The sequence below is a fragment of the Taeniopygia guttata genome, chromosome 27, assembly GCF_048771995.1.
Source record: "Taeniopygia guttata chromosome 27, bTaeGut7.mat, whole genome shotgun sequence".
Classification (NCBI taxonomy): domain Eukaryota; kingdom Metazoa; phylum Chordata; class Aves; order Passeriformes; family Estrildidae; genus Taeniopygia; species Taeniopygia guttata.
This window is the reverse complement of record NC_133052.1, coordinates 3,655,089-3,677,724: the sequence shown is the minus strand read 5'-3', so window position 1 is coordinate 3,677,724 and position 22,636 is coordinate 3,655,089. Positions and strand designations below refer to the sequence as shown.

Here is a 22,636-nt window from a genome sequence, read left to right as displayed (position 1 = left end):
TAAAAAAAGGAGAAACATAAAACCAGAAAAATAACTTCTCTTTCTGTAGGAGAAGAGTTTGTTGATATTTAGCCCTAAATCCTGTAAGGTAGGTGATATCTGCTCTCTCTCAGTAGGGAATGAAGTGAAGCACAGTTAAGACCATTATAAATGTCCTTCTCAAGCTTTCCTTGGATAAAGAAAACCTTCCTTTGAGCTCTGTGAAAGCCAGTCTGCCCTTTCCCATTTGAAGTATTTTCTGATGGACCAGGACAAGCTGTCCTTGCTGTGATCATCATCCAGTTGGGTGATACACATGGCACTTACACAGATGGAGTGCATTCTCTTGGCTTAATGTATAAATTACCATTAAAAAAAAGCTGATTTGGTTTAGGGAAAGGGTTTGTGAATGTAATCCAACCCTTTCCACACGGAGGCATCCATATGCCTACCCCAGGCCATGTCAAACATAGCTTGGAATGAATACTGAGAGCTGTGAACATCAGGCTGTGAAGGGACAGTGAGGCCCAGCTACAGCTACACACCATTTAGTGGCTTCCAGAAATCTTGGTTCTTAGGAGAGCTGGACTGGGAAATGTTAACTCCAGGAGCAGCCTCATCCCTGCTGGGTGTTTCCATGGGGAGGCACAGAGGGGAAGGAGAAACAAAGGTGTTTGGAAGGGGGTATTCCATGTCTGAGTGACCTTGGAAGCTGCGGGGATCCGCAGGCAGGAGAGGGGCAGGGCTGTGGTGTCAGGGAGCAGGTTTATTCCACAGTCTGCCTGGCTATAATTAGCACCAGGCCAGGATTGTGAGTGGTTGTGGCATCCAGGCCGTGCCCTGTGCTGCAGGGAAGGAGTTGGTGGGTTGTGTGGCACGAGTGGGGACAGTGGGAACAGAGGGACAGCTGGGATATTCCACCCGCTGTGCCTGGGAGGGAGGGGACCATCGGCACTGGGGTGTCCTTAATGCCTGTGGGAAGGAGCAGAAGGATTTAACACCTGGGGAAGGTTTTCGGTGTTGTGACATCCCTTCTCTCCTGAGCTCCTTGATGGGGTAGGCCTGGCTCATAGCCTGGGTCCCAGCCTGATCCACAGCCTGGGTCTGAACCTGATCCATAGCCTGGGTCCCAGCCTGATCCATAGCCTGGGTCCCAGCCTGATCCATAGCCTGGGTCCCAGCCTGATCCATAGCCTGGGTCTGAACCTGATCCATAGCCTGGGTCCCAGCCTGATCCATAGCCTGGGTCTGAACCTGATCCATAGCCTGGGTCCCAGCCTGATCCACAGCCTGGGTCTGAACCTGATCCATAGCCTGGGTCCCAGCCTGATCCATAGCCTGGGTCCCAGCCTGATCCATAGCCTGGGTCTGAACCTGATCCATAGCCTGGGTCCCAGCCTGATCCACAGCCTGGGTCTGAACCTGATCCATAGCCTGGGTCCCAGCCTGATCCATAGCCTGGGTCCCAGCCTGATCCACAGCCTGGGTCTGAACCTGATCCATAGCCTGGGTCCCAGCCTGATCCATAGCCTGGGTCCCAGCCTGATCCATAGCCTGGGTCTGAACCTGAACCATAGTCTGGGTCCCAGCCTGATCCATAGCCTGGGTCCCAGCCTGATCCATAGCCTGGGTCCCAGCCTGATCCATAGCCTGGGTCCCAGCCTGATCCATAGCCTGGGTCTGAACCTGATCCACAGCCTGGGTCTGAACCTGATCCACAGCCTGGGTCCCAGCCTGATCCATAGTCTGGGTCCCAGCCTGATCCATAGCCTGGGTCCTTGCCTGTTTCCCAGCCTTGTTCCCATCTCGTGGGGGTTGCACTGCCAGTGCTTTGCTCTTTTATTTGTTCTTTCCCCTAACATAAGTGTCTCCAGGTGAGAGATGTTTGCCAGTGAGTGAATTATTGCAGGAACATTTTCCTGATGAGAACAGGGCAGAGAATCCAATGTGCAGCGTTGATGTCTCATGTGTGTGTGTGTGAGAGAGAGCAGAAATGCTTTTGCCAGCACGTGCTAAATCTTCTGGGAGTCTGAGGGGAGGTTTTAATCCTGTTTATTTATCAGTGAGATCCCTGTAACCCCTGGGGACTGTGTTCCCTGCTTAAGCAGTGTGCACCTCCATTTCCCCCCTTCCAAAGGCTAATTTGATGAATGAATGGGCGCTGGGATGTTTCCATTCAGGCTCTTGGAGGCTCTTCCCAGGAAAAGGGTGATTGTGAGGTCGTTTAAGTGTAACTGAGAGCTGAGTGTGTCTGAAGCTTTGAGATTGATACCTGCCTTGGCTGGGGGCTTTGAAGTGCAAAGTGGCTGAGCTCGCTTAATGCTTGTTTTATTTAGAATTGCAGAGTGGCTGCGAGTTCCATTCCAGGGAAAACTCTATTACAGCTCTTATTATGTCCATAAATCTTAGGCAGAAGATTCACTGTTGCTTTTTGCAAACGCCTGTTCCCCTAATCAGCATTTGCTGGGCTGGTAAATCTTACAGAGCTTGGGCTGATCCCGGTACTTCGGGTTTGATTTGTAGATGTAGATGTCTGCATTTCTCTGTTCTGGAAAATGGAGTTTGGGGAGTGAGGATGGGAGGAATGGCTGACCCACAGTTACAGGCAATGTTTGCACAGACTGGGGCAGCCAAAGCTCTGCTGTGGGGAGAAGTGACACAATTTGTTAGAGATTACTCCCAAAGTGATGCACTAGAAAAAAATTATTTGCAGAATTTTTAAATCCAGGTTTTCTACCAAAGCAATTGGTTGGAGGTGGCTTCTCATGCAGGCTGTGAACAAAACAAAGCTTTCCTTCCTTACAAAAAACCCCCAAACTAAAACAAACAAAAAAAACCTAAGCAAACAAATAAAAATTAGAATTGGATATTGAAGGTGTAAAAAATGGAACAGACAAATCTGCAGGAGGCCAGTGGTGAGTTTGTTCCTTTGCATGAGTTCAGTGCTGATGAATTGAGCTCCTCCCAATATTATTTTGCAGCATCTCACAAAATCATGCCTCTTCTTTAGTAATTTTCCTTGTATTTTGAGGATCATGATTCCTAAAGAGGATATCTTCAGACTCCTCCATCTATACTCACTTTTATTACAATTTAGTTGATAATTTTTTCTAAAACCAGTTGAAGCTTGGCCTTCTCTAGCACCTGGGTGACAAGTTCACATTTGTAAATTGTACCTTTTAATTCCAGGTACAAGATGATCTCAGAATTCACTTGGCCCAACCACGACCTCCCCTCAGACAAGGAGGCTGTGAGGAAGCTCATCGAGTGCCACGGCTTCCAGCACGACGTGGCCTACGGCAAGACCAAGCTCTTCATCCGCACACCACGGACTCTGTTCACCCTGGAGGAGCTGCACGCCAAGATGCTCGTCAGGATCGTCCTCTTCCTGCAGAAGGTAAAGCTTCCACTGCCTCAGAAACTCAGCTCCAGTTCCTTAAACCACCCTTGCTCTCCTTTCTGGCTCTGTTGCTGCACAGATTCCAGACTTCTGCACTTTGGTCACTGCTGGATATTTTTAGGACTCTTTCCATGGTGCTCTCTGGAGCCTTGGTGTGGTGGCAGCTGTAGCACCTAAAAAGTTGTTTATCACTGTTTAAAAGCTTGCTCTTTTCTCAGTGGAAGGAGGATGCCTGGGAGCTTGAGGGACTTTTGTGGCTGAAATGTGGAATTACAGAATTCCAGGCAGGTTTGGATCAGGAGGGACCTTAAAGCCCAATCCTACCACTCCCTGCACAGGATGCCCAGAGAAGCTGTGGTTGCCCTATCCCTGGAAGTGTCTGAGGCCAGGCTGGATGGTATCAAGTGGAGAGGTCAAGTGGAAGGTGTCCCTGCCCATGGCAGGGGATGGGGCTGGGGGAGCTTTCAGGTTCCTTTTAACACAAACCATCCTGTGATTCTCTGGTGTTAGCACTTGCTGAAGACTGTGTCTGTACAAGTGAGATGTCTGGCAAAGAGGAGAAATGGTGGGGCTGACTTTGCCCTGCCAGGCAAAGTGGATTAGTCCAAGACTTTTAGAAACTAATTTCTTAAAATGTGTATCTTCTGTGAAATTCTTGGAACCTAGGAAAGAACAGAACCTCTGAACCCATTCCTGTCCCTCATAAATAGAAACTGCTGACAGATGGGTGTAAAAAATTGACAGAGCAAAAGCTCTGCAGGGACCAGAGGTTTGCACAAACTCTCCAAACCTGACAGACTGAATGGGGAAGAGCCTGAATGGAGAAGTTCCCCCTGGAAGCTCTGACTTCTGTGGAACACTCATATTTGTAGTGTCTTCATTGGATGTGATTCTCTCCCTGGAAACCCAACCAGTTTGACCAGTAAGGGAGCAGAAAGCATCAAGTCTAGGGTTAGTCTCTTGGTATGTGTTGTGCTGAATGGTTTATTTTACACCTTTTGTGTGCAGTGAGTTTATCTGGAAAGGCCAAGCTCAGGCTGTGGAGGATGCAGGCCCTGCCTTCCTCTGAGCTTTATGGTTCAGAGTTTTGTTCCCTGTTCTGAGCATGTACTGCTGCTGAGCTTCCTTGGACTATCAACATCTTCTCCTACCTTCCCTCCCTGGAAAGGGGAGCGCTTTTCCAGAAGCTCCATCTGACCTGGGCTCTTGGGCTGGCCTGGGGCTGATCTCTGGGGCTGCCTGGGAGGTGTTCCTGGATCCTTAGCTGTGCTTCCCCTGTGCTCACCAGGGGTTCTAGGAAGGAATTTCCTGCCTGGAGCCACTTGGATGGTTTCAGGGAGGTCACAGGACCACAGCTCTAACCAGAGTCTCTTTCTTCCCAGGAATGGGGTGAGCTAATGAACATCTTGTGGAATAAAGCTGCAGGGGGGACTGCTTGCTCCCAGGTGACTCCAGCTTTCATATTAAACCAGGGAGCAACTGAGGGTGACCTTTTTGGAAATTGCAAGGTGCAGCTACTGGAGAATAATTTCAGAGCCCCAGGCTGTGTTGCTGTGGGAGCAGATCATGGCTCGGTGAGCTCCAAGCTCCTCCTTCAGATAAATCCAGTGAGAGGCACAGTTTTAACAGCAACTTGTCAGTTTTGTGAGTTTGCTGCCAGCTCCAGAATCACATTGTCTGGGCTGGGATCTGGAGTGGGCTCAGCATCAAAGCCAGCAGGGCTGGAAGGTAAATAACCTGCTTAGGTGTAATGGATCATCTCCTTTGCTCCACAAAGGGTTTTACTGCAGTGGGTTTTGTGGCATCAGATGTAGAATAACTGTGGTGCTTCTGGGGGTTTCCTTGTTGCCACAGTCAGCAAAAGTGATAGAAATTAAAATGCTGGTGCACATTGTCCTGTGGCTTCACAAACCTCCCTCCCCTGTGTTCTGCTCTCCCTGGGGTGGGGAGGGACCTACATGAGTCTACCTGAGGACTGAAGCAGGACATGGAGGCATCTTTTTGTTGTTACTTTTTCGTGAGAAGTCTTCAGGAAGTTCTAACTTACCTCATAAAGGATTTGTGGGGAAAAGACAAACAGTGTTGAAGGTACTGAGGACTCTGGAGAAATCTGGATGTCCTCCTGGAGCTCCTTTCCTGTAGCTGAACCCTCTCTGCTTTCACTCACTGGAGGCACTCAAATGGGGCTGACAAGGGGATGCAGAGAAGCTTTTCAGGGTGCTGGATCTTGCAGCTAAACCAAGAAACACTCAGTGAATCACTAAATGCTTATTGAACAGCCCATCAGCTAAAGAGAAGGTGTTGAGCTGGTATCTATAGGTATGGATTAGAGACCTTGTACCGTGTTAAATCTACCTGGAAAAAGCTTGTCTTTGTCTCCATTTTCAGTGTTTCTCTTGTTTCCTGTTAACTCTGCTCCCAGGCCTGGCTGGGATCCCTCCCTGGCTCTGCTGCCGGCACATGGGGCCGGCGGAGTTGGGCAGTGCTGGAAAAGGTACAGACAACAATCAAAAATCAAAGAGGAGGGATCTGATGAGACCTTCTCTGAGCTCTGAAAGCATCAAGGCAATTTTGCCTGTCATTTCTGCTCTCAACTTGCTTTCAATTGTTCATTAATAGCTCACAGGGAAATTTAATTCTTGCTCTTTTTTCCTTCTGTAGTTTTGCCTGTGAGGATCAAAGGCTGAGGGAGGCAAACTGTGAGCACATCTAGAAGGATTTGATTTTCTTTTAAATAGCTGAACCTTCTGTTGCATTGGAGTTCCCCAAATTTGAATTTAGGAAAAGGGAAAGACAAGAGAAGAAGAAATGTAGTGCTGTGACAATGGGCACTGTGTGACACAAGCTGAGGCAGATGTGAGGAGCAGCCTTAGAGCAGCTGATCCCAGCCTGGGACCCAGGGCTATTTTCCTCTGCACAGGAATGAGTGTAAGTGAAAGAATCCACATTTGGCTGCTCTTTTTCTAATGATGTGTATTCTGTGGCTTATGGCTGTCCTGTAAATCAGGAGGCTTCCAGAAGGGATTCAGTAATTATCTGGAGAGCTTCATCATCCAGTGACCCTTAACCCTCCAAACAGTGCTGCTGCCTTTGTATAATGGTGCTTACGAGGTTGGTTAAACTGAATTAAAACTGACTGCTAGTTTAAGTAGATAATTTTATTTTCTTTGTTCTACGTCTCTGGGATGTCTTCACCTTTAGATTTATCTTTCACAACCTTTTTTTCCATTGTAAAATGTCAGTGAGATTCCAGGCTGTAATTTTCCTTCTGCCCCAACGCAGTCAGTGAGCAGATGTGATGTGATTTAACCGTGGCAACTTGCTGGCTCCAGGAGAATCCAGCAAGTGAGAGCTGTGTCCAGTGTCACAAACCCCATATGGCAGCAGGGACATCACACCAAAGGGTCACTCCAGGAGCCCCAGCTGAGCTTGCTTCATGTGGTGCTTTAGGGTTTATTTGCTGTACCTGTGCTCCTGCCAGCTCTGTTATTGTCACCCTGAATGCAAATGGAGCAGCTCTAATGTTAATCATGCAAATAAAAAAAAAAAAAAAAAAAGCTGCCATGAAGCTCTGCTGCTTTTCCTGCCCTTGGAAAGGCTCCCACAGGCTCATTAGCTGTGCAGAGCAGAGCTTTGTTCGGGGAAGAAAGCCCGGGCAGGCGGCACGTGCGGGCTGTGCAGATGATGGCTCCTGTCACTATAATTTACTGCACTATTTCGGTGTCATTTTATCAGGCCGGCACAGCTGCGTATGGAAATCGCTCCCGAAATCTTCCTGCCTGGCACGGGAGCAGCAGGAATGTCCTTGAGTGCAGCCCGGCCCCTCCTGGGACACAGCCCAGAAACGGGGGCACTGGGATGTGCCCTGGGCACCCCGAGGTGTCCTTGGGCATCCCAGCGTGTCCGTGGATCCAGCTGGGCTCTGCAGAGGCTCGGGAGCTGCCATCACCATGGCAACATTCCCCATCCCAGCAGCACAGAGCCGTGGCTGATCTCAGCATTCCGTGTTTCACCTTCCCGCTCCAGCCCCACGAGCCCGGGGAGCTCGGGACACAGGGAAGCTCCTCCGTGGGCACAGGAGGTGTTTCCTGACAGGTTATGGAGGGACAGAAGCAATCCAGTGACCCAGATAAAAGGGATGTAGTGGGTGTGCCTCTGGACTCCAGGCTTTTTCCATCCTGAGGCAATGTTTGTGTGTGCTGGCTATCAGCAGGAGCAAGTCTATAATGACGTATGGATTTGTATCCTGGACCCAGGCTTTGATCTGGAGAGGCTCTGGCAGGGAGGAGCTGTGACAGGAGATGCTGTGGCTCCTTCCTGAGGAGCAGGGGCTGGGAGCTGCCAGGACCAGGTGGAGGGAAGGAGGAAGAGCTGGCTCTGTCCCCTGCACTAACACTGACTGATCCCACAGCTTCCCTGGGCTGGGAGCATCCCTGCCTGCTTCCAGTGAAGGCACTGAAGCAAAAAATCCACCACATTTTCCTTCCCTGGAGGGGAAGTGGTCACAGTTCCGAGACTGCTGGATCTCCAGGAGCATTTAGACAACGCTCCAGGGATGCACAGGGTGGGTTTGTTGGGATATCTGATCCCTGTGGACTCCTTCAGGAGATTCTGTGATTCCTGGTGTTGCTAGAGGCAGGAAATCCTGCAAGGTGCTGCCAGGATTAACGAGTGAGTGCCCTGTCAGGCCCATGGGACACCACAAAGGGCACCCAAGACCAGCAGCTCCATGTGGGGGGGATGGTTGGGAGCTTTCCCAGGGCTGGGAATCTCATCCCTGTCCCAGAGCATTGGGGGTGTTTGCTGCAGCTGTGGCTGAGCTGCAGAAGGAGCTGCAGGAGGAACCTGGAGCTGAGATGTGGCTGCATCCCACACCTGGGATCTGCTGAAGCATGGCTCCTTTGGTGATTTTTCTGTTCATTATTGAACACACTCTTGTTAGTGCCAGCTAATTAATCTCAGAGTGGGACCCTTCTCTCCTTCCAGCCTGTGGAATATTGTTGCTATTAAGCGAAGCAGTGCAATGAACATTGTTCAGCTGACTTATGTGAAAAGAGAAAACAGCTCTCAGCAAATGCAGCAGCTCTTCCCCCTCACTGCTCTCTGAGGTGATCTGGGAGAACAGGGAGCCTTTGATTTAAACCCTTTGCCTCAAACCTTTATGGGATCCACGTTTACTCAAAGTAGGAAAGGCAGATCACAAACTGGGGCTCTGAGCGAGGTCTGAGCTCCATCACAGCCCTGCCCTGGAGGAGGTGCCCCTTTGGGGCAGTTGGGGCTGGGGTCACTGGAGGTGGGAGCGTTTCTCTGAGGCCCCGTGGCCACCGCACGTGCACGTAAATATTTAATAAAGTGCCCTGGGAGAGCCTTCAGAGCCGAGCAGGGAGCTGTGTGCCTGCCTGAATTATGGGCTTTGTTTAATTCTCACCACTTGGGCTGCCTGGAGGGCAAACCATGGGCTGGGGCAGATGGAATATTGATCATGGAGCAGTCCAGGCTTGGCCAAAGGAGGGTGGTGGGAGGTGTTTGTGGTGCAGCAGGATTGGGGGAGTTTTCCAAGGTTTGTTTCCTTGCAGAACTGCTCCAAAATACAACTCTGGGGTTTAATTTAGCCGAGCTGGGTTTGTTTGCTGAATCCTGGTCTCACTCATGTGTTTGGACTGGGAGCTGTGTGGGTTTTCTTCTGCACTTGCAGGGATTGCAGCATCTAGGTCAAATCTAGATTATCCCTTTTTCCATGGGAGATGTACAGGCTGCATCCTGGGCCCACCCTGGCTGTTCTGCTGGCTTTCCCTGGGCTCTGCAGGGCCCATTTAATTGTTTTCCTTTATTTCTTCAGCTTTTTTCTCTTTATTTTGGTGGCACATTCAGAGCATGGAACAGCCTGCAGACGAGGCTGTAATGCATAGATGGGTGTGGAGGATTTATGTTCTGCTAAGGTGATGGGTGTGATCTTGGATGTGAGGTTTCTTTAATCTTAGAAACTGTTGGAAGCTAAATGAGGTTTTTAAACTGATTCTAAAGGTATGTTCAGATCTCCCCTGCCACTCATCTGAATTTTAATTTATTAAATTTTAATCAAAAAACAAGTGAATTAAATATTCTTTAGAAAAAAAAAAAAAAATCAGTGCTTCCCTTAAGCTGGGATGTGTCTCTTGCTTTGGCTGAATGCTTTTTGTGCAAGTCCCTGATTTAGAAGCTGTGACAGCAGCTGCTGCACTGGGAGTAGTGGGATCATCCCTTGGAATACCACTGGGCTCACTGGAGCCAGGGCTGTGCAGGAGGAGATCCCTTGCTCTGGAGCTTTTCGTGTCCCCAGGGGTCACTTCCACCTCTGGGTTGGCCTTAACTGGGGGAATAAAAAGGACTGGAGTGTCCAAGGCTGGATTGGATGGGGCTTGGAACAGCCTGGGATAGTGGAAGCTGCCCATGGCAGGGGTGGCACTGGATGGGCTTTAAGGTCCCTTCCAGCTGGGGTTTGGGATTCCATGGTTGATGTTTCTATGAAACATCCCATTTAAAGAACTGTGGAATTGGTAGAATGAAGAAAGAATAGCAAGGAACTTCCTCACTGGGAGCAGCTGTATAGAAATAAATATTCTTTGTAATGGTCAGAGTTTGAGCTGTGTTCAGACTTTGTTTTTCCAACCTTTTCCTTTTTCTCTATCCCTCTCTGAGCCTTTTAGTCCTGATTTCCATTGCCCCTTAATTTTTCCTCCCCTGAATTTTAGGAGGACAAAGCATAGAGAAGGAAAAGGTATTGAAAGAGGTGAGGAGAGACCATGGGTGGGAGCTGGATGGGAGAATGTTTGGTTTATGGTACTCTTTGGGGGTTTTTTTTAAGCCAAAAAACTCATTTTCAAGATAGTCATCATTGCCTCTGCTCTGGTGTCCGTGGTTTGCTCGTGGACCCTTCCCTGCCTGCTCACACTGAGGAATCAGCACATGCTGCTGGTTATTCCCCTCCCCTGCTGTGTCTCCTTGGGCCTTCCTCCTAGAGACCATCCTCTCCATGTCCTGTCCCTCTGCTCCTGCTCAGCCCCTGGGCTGGGCTCTGATCCATGGCACCACCGACTGCCCTGGAGGCTGCTCCAGAGGGGTCACCTGGAAAACAGCCATCAAACGGTTCTTTGGGAGCATCCTCCACCCCCTCCCTCATGCCCCACACACATTCCCACCTCCTCATCCCTCTGGGATGCTGCCAGACCCTCCTGGGCTCCTCTGCCTGTGGTGCTTGGCTGGCAGTCGGTGGCTCCGTGTCTGCTGGTTGGGATTTGGGATCTGGGGAGGCAGATGGCTCTGGAACTGCAGCTGAAGCCGTTCCAGCAATGTCACTCTGATTTCAGGCTCCTTCTGCCCTGCAGCTGATTTTTCTTGAAAGATAAAGGAACTCTGCCTCGTGGAGGCTCCTGCTCCTCTGTCAGCTTGGCTGGGAGCTGGCTCGAGATTCAGGAGCTGTCAGGGCAATCTCAGGAGGTCAGGCAGGGACAGGGTGATCTTCAGTCTCACTCCCATGGGAAATCAGGTTAACCAGCAGGGAAAGCCACAGGAGGGGGGAAAGGGAAGTATGGATTTATTCTTGCTTGTGGGAGGGATGGCACAGGGCTCTGCCATCCCAGGCTGGTTTACTCTGGCTGTAAGGATGCATGTTCTGATGCCCCCAGCTGGCTGAGATGTGGCTCGATTGAAGTGGAAATTCTGAGGTGCCTGTGGCTGTCAGGTCTCAGAGAGATGATCTGCTGGATCCCTTTGGAACTGGGCATGAAAATCCCTTGGATCTTACCTTGGGTGCAGAGGCATAAAGGGGAGAAGCAAAACCCTGGATGCACAAGGCCTTCTGTTGGGGTTTGGCCCTCCTTGGCCCCCAACACACAACAGAGCAGTACCTTTGCAACAGGAAAATTTGTTACAGGCTGCGTAAACTTCCTTCTGGAAATTCGATGTGTTTAATTTCATTTTACAGGGCTCAGTGTTCTCGAGTTACGAATTGGAGGTGGGGGAGAAATGAAAAGGTGCATTGGGTAGAGCTCTCCCAATAATCAAACCTGAGGAAGGTGTGTGTTGGCAGAAACACTCCATCCTCCTGAAACTGCTTGTTCTGGAAATGCATTGGCACAGGGTGCCCAGAGAAGCTGTGGCTGCCCCTGGAAGTGCCCAAGGACAGGTTGGATGGGGCTCAGAGCCACCTGGGATCATGGAAGGTTTCCCAAGGCAACAAAGGCAGAGGGTTGGAACTGGATCATTTTTAAGGTCCCTCCAACCCAAACCATCCTGTGATTCCAGGATTCTGTGATCCTTGTTTGTCTGGTCTATGTCATGCTGCTCACAGCTACACAAAGGACATGCCCAACAGGGAGTTCTCTTGTCCCCAGGATTGACCATTCCATGTTTCTGGAAGGTTCCATGGGGCAGCCAGGACACCGTGGCAGCTCAGCATTACTAAGCTGCAGTGAGCCCTGCAGTGAAAAAGAAAACCACCAAGCCAGAAAACCAGTTCATTTAAAAAATATTTGTCCCCCATTCCCTCAGAGAAGTTTGTCCTTCCCTTTGGCTGTTTCCTCACCTTTGAGGCACTGCCATGGTGCCATGGAAGATCCTCACTGGCAGGGGGTTCTCCAGTTATGACAACTTGATTTGAGAACATGCTTTTCATTGATAGTTTGCTGTGTGTGTAGCCAGGGGCATGCCTGAGCTGGATAATTGGATTTGGGAGGCCAGTGTTTTTACAATTGTGACACCTCTTGCTGTGAAGCCAGTTTCTGCAGCGATGCAGCTGATACAACATTGGGGCAATCTGTTCCAGCCTTTGTTCCAGGGATGTCTGACTAGTGGAAGAAGTAATCACAGTGAGAGACTTCCCTCAACAGCATGTCTGCTTCCAGCCCAAGGAAGCAAAACCAAGACCTTGTTCTGTCTCTCAAATGGTCCAGGGAACAGCTGACAGAAGTGAGGCTCTGCAAAGTCTTGAGCAGCTTACACAGATTCACTGTGTGTGTTCTTTTCTATAGATCCTCTGTAACACCCAAGGAGTGTTTCACTGTGGCCTGGAGCCCTTTGTTCCTCATTTCTGTTCTTACTAAATTCAAAAATGAGAAATTGGCAGTAGTGTTTTGCCCAGTTGATTTTGTTTGTTGTCCACCCAACCCTTACAGGTACATTTTCTGCCTCTTCAGTTTATACTTAACTATCTCAAGCAATCCAAATCTTCTTTAAAAAAAATTCCCCAGTACTCTTTGGGTGTTTAGATTTTAAATCCTAGCTGGTGATTCTGTCAAATTCAGAGTTTCAGAGCCTGCTCTGCCCTCAGACAGGGAAATGTCAGCTTTAATCCAGCCTTACACATTTTGGGTGAAATCCAGGCCTTGTGCAAGCCTGGTTTAGCCAGGAAGCTTTGAGCCTTGAGCTTGCCAGCAGCTCTGAGGGCCTTTGCATGGCTGAAGCTGCACCAGATCTGAGCTAAAACCACAGTGGTAACCCAGTGTGGTAGCAATGACTGCTGAGCACAGCACGTGTGCAGGGGGTGCTGCCTCCTCTCTGTCTAATGGCTTCAAAAGGAAGAAATGAGGAACATGTTGTTTATTATTTCATCTGCACACAGGGATGAGATTCTCAGTCCCATCTCCCTGGGTTTGGTTTGCGTGCTCAGTCCAGCACTGCTGGTTTCTGCTGTGGCTTTTGTGCTTCCTGCCCTTGCCTTTCCCTTCACTGTCCCATTCCTGCCTTGCTTCCCCAGCTCTTCCCTCAGCCACTGAAATGCTCTCTTTTCCCACACCCTCCCTGGAGAGCAGCCCTGGCAGGGGCTCAGGCTGGTCTGGAGCTCATTGCCCTCAGTCCCCAGGGGTGTGTTGGGTTGTTCTCAGAATCCCAGAGTGGTTTGGGTTGGAAGGGACAGTCAAAACCATCCAGTCCCACCCCTGGCCCTGGGCAGGGACACCTTCCACTAGAAGGGATCTTCAGCCTGGAGAAGGGGAGGTTCCAGGGAGAGCTCAGAGCCCCTGCCAGGCACTAAAGGGGCTCCAGGAGAGCTGGAAAGGGAATGGGGACAAGGGATGGAGGGACAGACACAGGGAATGGCTCCCACTGCCAGAGGGCAGGGCTGGACGGGATATTGGGCAGGAATTGTTCCCTAGCAGGGTGGGCAGGCCCTGGCACAGGGTGCCCAGAGCAGCTGTGGCTGCCCCTGGATCCCTGGCAGTGCCCAAGGCCAGGCTGGACAGGGCTTGGAGCAGCCTGGGACAGTGGGAGGTGTCCCTGTCATGGCAGGGGTGGAACTGGAGGATCTTTCATGTCTTTCCCAATCCAAATCATTCTATAAAGCTGTGATTCTATGTGGGCAAGATTGTGCAGGGTCTGGTGTCTGTTGTGCTGTGTGAGAGCAGAAATGCTCTCCACTGATGAGTTTGGTGCTCCATAAAGTACTGGGTGCTCAAGAACTGTCCAGGCTCAGCCAGAGCAACATGGGCTGTGTCTGTAGGGAATGGGAGATGTCCCCCACAGGGACAGTGAGGCCAAAGTAAAACAAGGAGAGAGAACTCTGACAGAGGTTGAAAGAAGAGAGTTGTCTGCTTTTGAAGGGTTTGGGACCCAAAATCTCTGAGTTTCTCTTTAAACTTGGGATGTCTAGAGAGGAGCAGCCCCTTGCAGCTCTGCGCTGGTTGCTGCATGAGCTTTTCTGGGCTGCATGGCAGGAGTGTCAGTGAAGCTGCCAGGAGAGCCTCTGACATCAGCTTCACAAAGCAACTATCATGTGGAAAACAGCCTTGGGTAGTTAATTAATCCTTCTGTAAATAGAAGGCTTGATGTGCACCAGCAGTGCTGTGGGATCTTTCTCAGAGGGAAGGAAAGTCTCTGACAGGAGTGTGGTGAGCAGGGAGGCTCGTTATCCTTCCAGTTAAATTCTGAAAGGAAAAAATATACTTCTATTTGGTGGGTTGTGCTGGAGGGTGAGTACAGGTGGGGAAGGATCCCTGGGGAATGCCAGGGAATGCCAGTTCCTCTGCTTACAGGATGGCAGCAGCTCCTGCCTCCTTCACCTGCCTGGGGCTCCTCCTTGGGAGCTGTGCACTGTCACTGTCACACTCAGGTCAGCACTGGAGCAGCCTTCCAGAATCACTTCCCAGAGTGTCCTCTGGCAGGGGGTGCCAGGAAAAGCCCAGGAGCTGCTGTGTGTTCTGTTTGTGCTGCTCTCCAGGCAAAACACAACTCACAGTGACACTGGAGAAGCTTCCCATCCCAGAAGTTTGGGGAATATCTTTCATTTGCATATTTGTTTGTTTTTCCACACATGACCAGAATAGATATTCCCCAGGCTATCTTCAGAGCAATTTTTTCTTTAATCAGAGTTTGAATTGTTTCTCAATAATTGTTCTCAATTAGCACAGAATCATGGAATGACTTGGGTTGGAAGGAACTTTAAAGTTCATCCAGTGCCACCCTCTGCCACAGGAAGGAACACCTTCCATTGTCCCAGGCTGCTCCAAGCCCTGTCCAGCCTGGCCTTGGGCACTGCCAGGGATCCAGGGGCAGCCACAGCTGCTCTGGGCACCCTTTGCCAGGGCCTCCCTACTCCCCCAGGGAACAATTCCTGCCCAATCTCCCATCCATCCCTGCCCTCTGGCAGTGGGAGCCATTCCCTGTGTCCTGTCCCTCCATCCCTTGTCCCCATTCCCTTTCCAGCTCTCCTGGAGCCCCTTTAGTTCCTGTCAGGGACTCTGAGCTCTCCCTGGAACCTCCCCTTCTCCAGGCTGAAGATCCCTTCTAGTGGAAGGTGTCCCTGCCCAGGGCCAGGGGTGGGACTGGATGGTTTTGACTGTCCCTTCCAACCCGAACCACTCTGGGATTCTGAGAACAACCCAACACACCCCTGGGGACTGAAGCCTGTCAGGGGCTCTGAGCTCTCCCTGGAGCTTCTCCTCTCCAGGTGAGCACCCTCAGCTCTCCCAGCCTGGCTCCAGAGCAGAGGGGAGCCAGAGCAGCAGTTTAATCATTTCCGTGGCCTCCTCTGCTCCATGCCTTTCTCATGTGGAGATCTCAGTCATAAACACAGTGTTTCACGGTCATGTTCTACCTGAATTTGGTTGGATGAAATAGAATTATAACAGTGTGCAGTCCAGTTAGAATCTGGAATGACAAGGATTGTGCTGCTGTGTGTCCCTGGCAGGTGTGGAGGGGCACGCTGGCCCGGCTGCGCTACCGGCGGACGCGGGCGGCGCTGAGCATCGTGCGGCACTACCGGCGCCACAAGGTGCGCTCCTACCTGCGCGAGGTCCTGCGGCGCTTCCGCGACGTGCGGCTGCTGCCCGACCGCGGCCGCGGCATCCCCTGGCCCGCCCCGCCCAAGGTGCTGCTCCGCTTCCAGGAGGCTCTGCAGGACATCTTCCGCAGGTACGGCCCCTGCTGCCACGGGTTTGAGCTTTTATATTTTTCAGGCTCTGTGCTGCTTTGGTGGGTGGTCTGGGCTTCGTATTAGGGCATGGTGAGCTCTGTTCACAGAGTAGGGAGGCAAAACAATTCCTTCTCCAGCTGGGGACCAAGGACAAATGATCCAGATCTCAGCCCAGGAGCACAAATAACATGGGCTGGTGTCAGAATCTGTGGGTATTGGTGATTCCGAGGTTGTAGAAAGTCTCTGTCTTTCTGCCCCGTTGCCAAAGAAGAAGCCATAGTTCGTCTGTGCTGGTTTCAAGGTTGTTTATTTTTGCTTATCTATAACATGTTCTGCTGCCCTGCTGCAGCTCTGTCCTGCAGGGCAGCGTGTGGGGCTCTGCCCTCAGTGGGATGGTACAAACATTATATACCAGAAACTACGTGTACGATATTTACAATAACGTGCCAATATCTATCATCTACGTTGAACAGTGTGTCCCCAGCCTAAATGCCAACACCACCAAGAACATGGAGGTAAGGAAGAAGAAGGAGGAAGAACAGGTTCAGGCCCACTTTCCTCCATCTTAGAACTCCTGACCCCCCTGTACAAAGTAAAACCCCCCTGTACAGGTGTTAAAACCCCCCTGTACAATACTAAAAAATTTTACCCTCTAATTTGTGACTACTTTTACTATACCATCTAACCCTCTGTGACTGCTTATTCCACCTTCAAAGTTGGTAATTCATTCCATGGTTCAAACTCAAGATCACAGCTGTTTTCAGCTGCTTGCCAGGGTCTAAAATGCTTCTGACCAAGGCCTGGAACCTCTGAAAATGTCTGAGGGACATTTTGAGTTCCGACAGGCTGGAGAGAGAAAAACAAGGGTGGGACTCCATGGGCTAAAGCTGGAATTGGACAACTCAAATAAGCAAATAGAGCAGAGCTTACAAAAGTGTGAGACCCTGTGACCTGTGGGGTATTTTGTGACCATTTTGGTTCACCTAGGGTGTAGCCCTGGTTGGGCTCTTGTGCTGCCCAAAGTGGATCCATTGAGGCCTCCTAATAAATCCCTACTTTATTCTTTAGCTCCCCCAGCCTCTGTTCTAGGGCAGCCTTCTCAAGGCATCAATCCCAGGGACATCTGGCTGAAGGACATGATTTGAGTGTTGCTGGCTTTGTGCCCTTGACCAGGCAGATAATTCTGATCCAAAGATTTATTGTTGAATCACAGGATGGTTAGGATGTTAAAGCCCATCCAGTTCCACCCTGTGCCATGGGCAGGTTGTTCCACTGTGATAAACATTGTGTTTCCTTCCTTGGCCCCTTTCTGGCCTTTCTGGTTGGTTTTGAAAAGAAAGAGCAGCTGCTCTTGGATGAGGGGGAGGAGAAAAAGAATTTTCTGGATTTCCTCAAGATTTCTTGTAGTAACCTAGTGTTTTTCTGCAGTAGAATGAATGATGTTCCCCTTGTCACCCATGTTCTGTGTGCAGAACAGGTGTTTGTACCTTCATTAAACCTCACAGTATCTAAAGGCTGGTGATTTTTTTCTCTGAAAAGCTGTAGGCAAACTAGTTACAATTCCAGTTTGAGAAATGATGACTTCTGAAAGTGGCTGAATAGGAGAAATGTTGGCTGGAGGGGCTTTTAGAGACCTCCTGTCCAGCCATCAGCTTGCAGGGCAGTTCCAGCACCTCTACATCAAGTCAAGCTTTGTTATTTTCTCCAGCTGTCTCTTTCAGGAGAGACATTCATCCACCCACAGCCTGTCTGGGGAGAGAGTCCTGCTTTCAGAATTAGCTCAGTTATCAGAACTACAGAATTTTAGCTGCTAAAAAGCCTTTTTATAGACTTAACCCTGGAGTTCTACTGCTGCTGCTGAAGGCTGGGGTGTGATGTGGGGCAATGCATGGGCCACCCTGCTCTGTTCTATGGTGCAGTTGGAACTGAGGGGCCAAATTCAGCTGTTAGAGGAGAATGATGCTGTAAACAAGCCCAGAAATGGACTTGACAACAGTTGATTGCAAACAGATGCACTGTGGTTGACTTGTGGGTGTGGGATGGGGAGTGTGGCACCCAGACCTGTCAGGGTTGGAGGTGAGACATGACTTTAAAACATGAACTGACCTTTGCAGCTTTAGGAATGCCTGGGCAGGATTCTGGGGTGTCCTGCAGCAGGGCGAGGTGCAGGTGAGGGGGGCTGGGGGCTGACCCAGACCCTGCTTTGGTGGCAGGTGGAGAGCGGCCGAGCTCATCCGGAGCGTGCCCCCAGAAGCGCTACCTCAGCTGAGGGCCAAGGTCGCTGCCATGGAGCTGCTGAAGGGCCACAGGGCTGACATTGGCCTCCAGAGAGCCTGGCAGGGGAACTACATCGCACTGGTGAGTGACGGGGACCTGGGCTCAGCGTGCTGGAGGAGCCGAATTCGGGAAAGTGAGCGTTGGTTCCTTGGGAGGACAAGTAGTTAGAAATTTCCTGTTTATATGGCTTCAAAGCCTTGACTTCCACTGCACTAGGAGTGATTTTTGTCAATCCTGAGCAGCACCAGCAGTGCTAATCAGTGCCATCAGCTGTCTCTGCAAAGGGGCAGAGCCAGGCTTCACTGGGAGACTAAAATGCTGGATAGAATGGAAAGGTTTGATTGCTTTCCTTTACTCCATCCTTCCTTGGAGCATTTTGGTGTGTCAAGGTTTGGTTTCCCAAAGCACAGAAGGGTGGAGGGAGCCATGTCCTAGCCGTGGCACTGCCAGCCCCACTTCCTTCAGCCCAAGAAGGGTCCTGAGCCTGTCTCTGCTCTTCCAGAAACCAGACAGCCCCCAGAGCTCAGGCTCCTTCACCCCTGTGGCCAACGAGCTGAAGCGCAAGGACAAGTACATGAACATCCTCTTCTCCTGCCACGTGCGCAAGGTAAGGTGGCCCTGAGGTGCTGGGACAGCAGTTCAGAGAGTTCCCAGGAGCTGCATCGGGGATTTTTGGGTGGAGCACACTTGGGTGGCTGCTGGGGGCCTCATCACATCAGAGGCACAAATAAATTGTTGAGTCCCTGCTCGTGCAGAGTGTTGGACCTGAATGGTCTTTCAGAACCCTTCAACCCAAACCATTCCATGATTTCATGAGAAAATCTCTTCATTCTGCATAACTGGTTTGGGTCTGACATTTTTTGTAGCAGAATTTAGGGGTTTTTTAAACTTGGTTGGAAGGTTTAAATAGCTAATTAAAAAAACAGACTTGCTTAATTGTTGTGGGTAGCTCCTAATGATGCTGGTTTAAAAGATCTGTCAGGAAAGGATATTTTAAATTTTACAAAGCCAACAGACAAACTCAATTTTAGTGACAGGCCAGCACTGTGGATGTTCAGGTGTTTTTAAGAAGCTGTATATTCTTTTTATTTGTAAATACTGCAGTTGGTCCCCACGTGCAAAGTTATTCCTTATGATTCTGCAGATCTAGACAATTTATTCTGCAGCACAAAATCTCACTTTATAATAAAACTTTGCAAGTGGTAGTGAGTTATATTGTTTATTCAACAGTGATTCATGTTCATAAAAATAGAAATCTGTAATTGCTTTCTGAGCAAAAATATCTCAGTGGAGTTTTGTGTAGCTGTGACCACGTTTGCTGTGAGGATGGGGTTCACAGGACTAAAGGAGAAGCAGGCCAGTCTGAATCCAAATTTCCTCTTTACAACCTCACAGCACTTAGGCTGAACCTCCCTGAGGGACAGAGAAATGCAGAATTCCCCCTGGCTTTTTTCAGGTTAGGCTGAAAACAAAATAATTCCTCTTCTGACTCATTTAATGAACTGATTCCAGTTGCAGTTTTTGGCTAAATTGGGATAACTGTAGAAAGGACAATATTCAGTTGTTAGAGATGTGATGATGGGAATTGTGGGTTTGGGTGAGAAGGGAATGATGGTGAGGGAATCACTGGGGTCTGTGTGTAATGGACACAGCGTGGGAGTTTTATCTTGCTCACTGTTATGCAGCTCTCCAGCCTTTAAGTCCTCGTGCTCCTCTTGCTCCTGGTTCAGCTCTCAAGGATAATCCCCTGTGCAAACACAGGGCAAAGCAGATTCCTGAAGCACAGATCCACACTTTATCCTGTTCCCTAACTGCCAGGACAGAGCTCCTGCCTTCAGATAAGTGTCAGAGCAGCATTTGTTGGTTTTGGTGTATGGAGGAATCCCTGAGCATTCCAACAGGCCGTGTTTCTGTACTGTGACTGTGCTGGAAAAATCCAGTTTTTGTGAGTTTATTGCATTGAGATGCCAGCACTTCAATAGTAGAAGCAGAATGGGGATGGAATAGGTGTTAACCACCATAAAGTGGGTTTCTCCTGAGCCTGAAAGTCTTTCAGTGCTCTCAGAGGCAAAGCTTTAGCTGGCTGCGGGTGCATTAAAAGGGCAGCTCAACCGAAATCACAAATATTGCAGGGTTATAGACTTGCAGCAGTGTGGGTTTAAAATTATCTTGTAACTTCTTGCTGGGGCAGGGGAATCTCTCCTCATTGCTGCATTCTTCCCTTTGAAGTTTTAACAAATAAATTATCAGGTTTCTTCTCTTTAACCCTGACTTCCCCATGTCCTACCTGTTGGGTTATGGGCTTTTTTGGTTTAGAGATGGAGTAACTGAGAGGTGTTTTAAAAATTTTTATTTTAGTTTTAGTTTTATGAAGGCATAGATATAGATATAGATATAGATATAGATATAGATATAGGTATAGGTATAGATATAGATATAGATATAGATATAGATATAGATATAGATATAGATAGATATAGATATAGATGTAGATATAGATGTAGATATAGATATAGATATAGATATAGATATAGATATAGATATGCACCTTCATATATGTATATGTATATGTATAATTTATATATTATATATATTTTATATTGTGTATACATATATATGTATGAAGGTGTATATATATATATATATATATATATATATATATATATATATATATATATAAACAAATATTACCTATAAATCCATTTCCCACATTACCAAACCTTATTGGCTCAAGGTAGCACTTCGTGCTGGCACATGCAGCCTGGCCCAGTGCTCAGGGCAGATTTGTCTCATCTCTCATATTAAACCTGGTTCCTGTGGGTTTGCAGGTTGTGTTTGTTCTCTGCTGAAAATTGGCTCATGTGAATCTTTAACAGGGGCCTGCAGAGTGAATTACGGAAATAAAATTGTAATTATCAGGTGATTTCATTGCTTCCCTTAAATAATTCTCCTGAACAAAGCAGCAATTCACAAAAAAAAAAGGCTGCTCAAGTTCATCCGTGCTGTGTTTTCATGATTCAGCTTATTTGAGGATTCTTGAGCAAAAGCTGCTGCTCCTGCTCTTCCCTGAGGGAAGAAGGTGTTAGTGGGAAGGTGTTAAAGGGCACTTTGGTGAGCTGGGCTGAATGCTTTATATCTGAAGCATCATCAGCCTTCCTCTGTGGCTTCCTTCAGGTACTGAGTCACAAACCACATGTGAAGTAGTAGTTAGCTGTCAACAGCAATGTCAGGTGTCAGCTCTTGGAAATGTTCCAGCTAATGCACTTCCTTCTTTGCACAGAAAACAGATTAAAAGCAAAAATACTGGACAACTTGAGCAGACAGAGGTCAAGCCCAGAGCTCACCTATTTAAACACATTTATGAGTAGAGCACACCCTGTGACCTGTCAGACATTGGTTCATTAAATTCGTTGAGATAGAATTTCTTTAGCTGATTACTAACATTGAGATAATGAATTCTTCAGGATCTAATTCTTAATAATTCTTAATTGATCTAATGAATTCTTCTGAATTCTAGAAGATTCTAGATCAGGAAGAACTTTTTCCTGGAAAGGGTGGTCAGGCATTAGAAGAGGCTGCCCAGGGAGGTGTTGGAGTCCCCATCCCTGCAGGTGCCCGAGGAGCACCTGGACATGGCACTCAGTGCTCTGGGCTGGTGACAAGGTGAGGATTTGGCACAGGTTGGACTTGATGGACTGAGAGGGCTTTTCCAATCTCAATAATTTTGTGTTTCTAAGTCTAAGAAGTCAATTTATTCTAAGAACTGCTCTCCAAGTTTTGAGCTGCTGGTAAAGTTTTCATTGCCTGTGTGGGGGCCCGATTTCAGCAGCTTGAGCTGAATAATAATGGGGTGCTCTGTTTGGAGCAGTTTCTACAGGAGGGCTGTGAAGAGGCTTTGAAGCCTTGCTGGGGGAGGGGAATAGACTGTGTGCTTGCTTCCCTGCAGTAGGTACAGGTAGAAGCAGGTCATTCCTGCCTATGGAAAAATCCACCTTTTCTGAGCATTGTGGTGCTCTTCAGTTTTTCAAAGGAAATTTTCAAGATTTTTGCCTTAGGAGAAAACAAATGCATATTTCATGCAAATCTCCAGATTTTATTGGATCACCTAGGAAACATCTCTCTCTCTTTATTTTCTTTAGAATAAGGCTTTTCTTCTCACTTTTCCCTTGTCACTTGTGGCACCAAGCTCCATTGACAGGATCATCTCTTTCAAAGGCTGCTGCCCTGCAGTGTCCAGAGGCCACTGACACAGACCTGAAAAACTTCATTGAAGATTTTTCAGCTCTAGGCCAGATCTTCATTTCCCCCACAGGTTTGTCAGGAAGCTAAATCAGGACTGATTCACATTTGGATCAACAAGATATAAATACAGAATGCCCAGAAGGTGCAGAGAACACGGTGCTGGGAAGGGAATGAGCTGTAGCTGAGAACAGAAGGCCTGTCCTTACTCCTACAAGCCCAGTAGTGGAATTTGCACTGGTGTGTGAGTCTCTTCTATGCCTGCTCCCCAGTGGGACAGTTTTTACTTTAACCCACAGCAGGTATTATTTACACAAATGCATGAGGCACCTGGAGCCTCTTTTGCTTGGAAAAAG

At 48.8% G+C, this 22,636-nt stretch overlaps 1 protein-coding gene across 2 annotated transcripts in view; it reads left to right on the top strand.

The window, feature by feature from the left end:
- MYO1D (myosin ID) overlaps positions 1-22,636 on the top strand; it is a 141,697-nt gene that overhangs the window by 59,394 nt on the left and 59,667 nt on the right. For both annotated transcript variants that reach the window (XM_030255914.4, XM_072919201.1), the window contains exons 16-19: positions 3,169-3,376; positions 15,540-15,763; positions 17,978-18,122; positions 18,544-18,648. In XM_030255914.4, the coding sequence (XP_030111774.4) occupies positions 3,169-3,376; positions 15,540-15,763; positions 17,978-18,122; positions 18,544-18,648 (682 nt within the window). The remainder of the gene's footprint in view (positions 1-3,168; positions 3,377-15,539; positions 15,764-17,977; positions 18,123-18,543; positions 18,649-22,636) is intronic.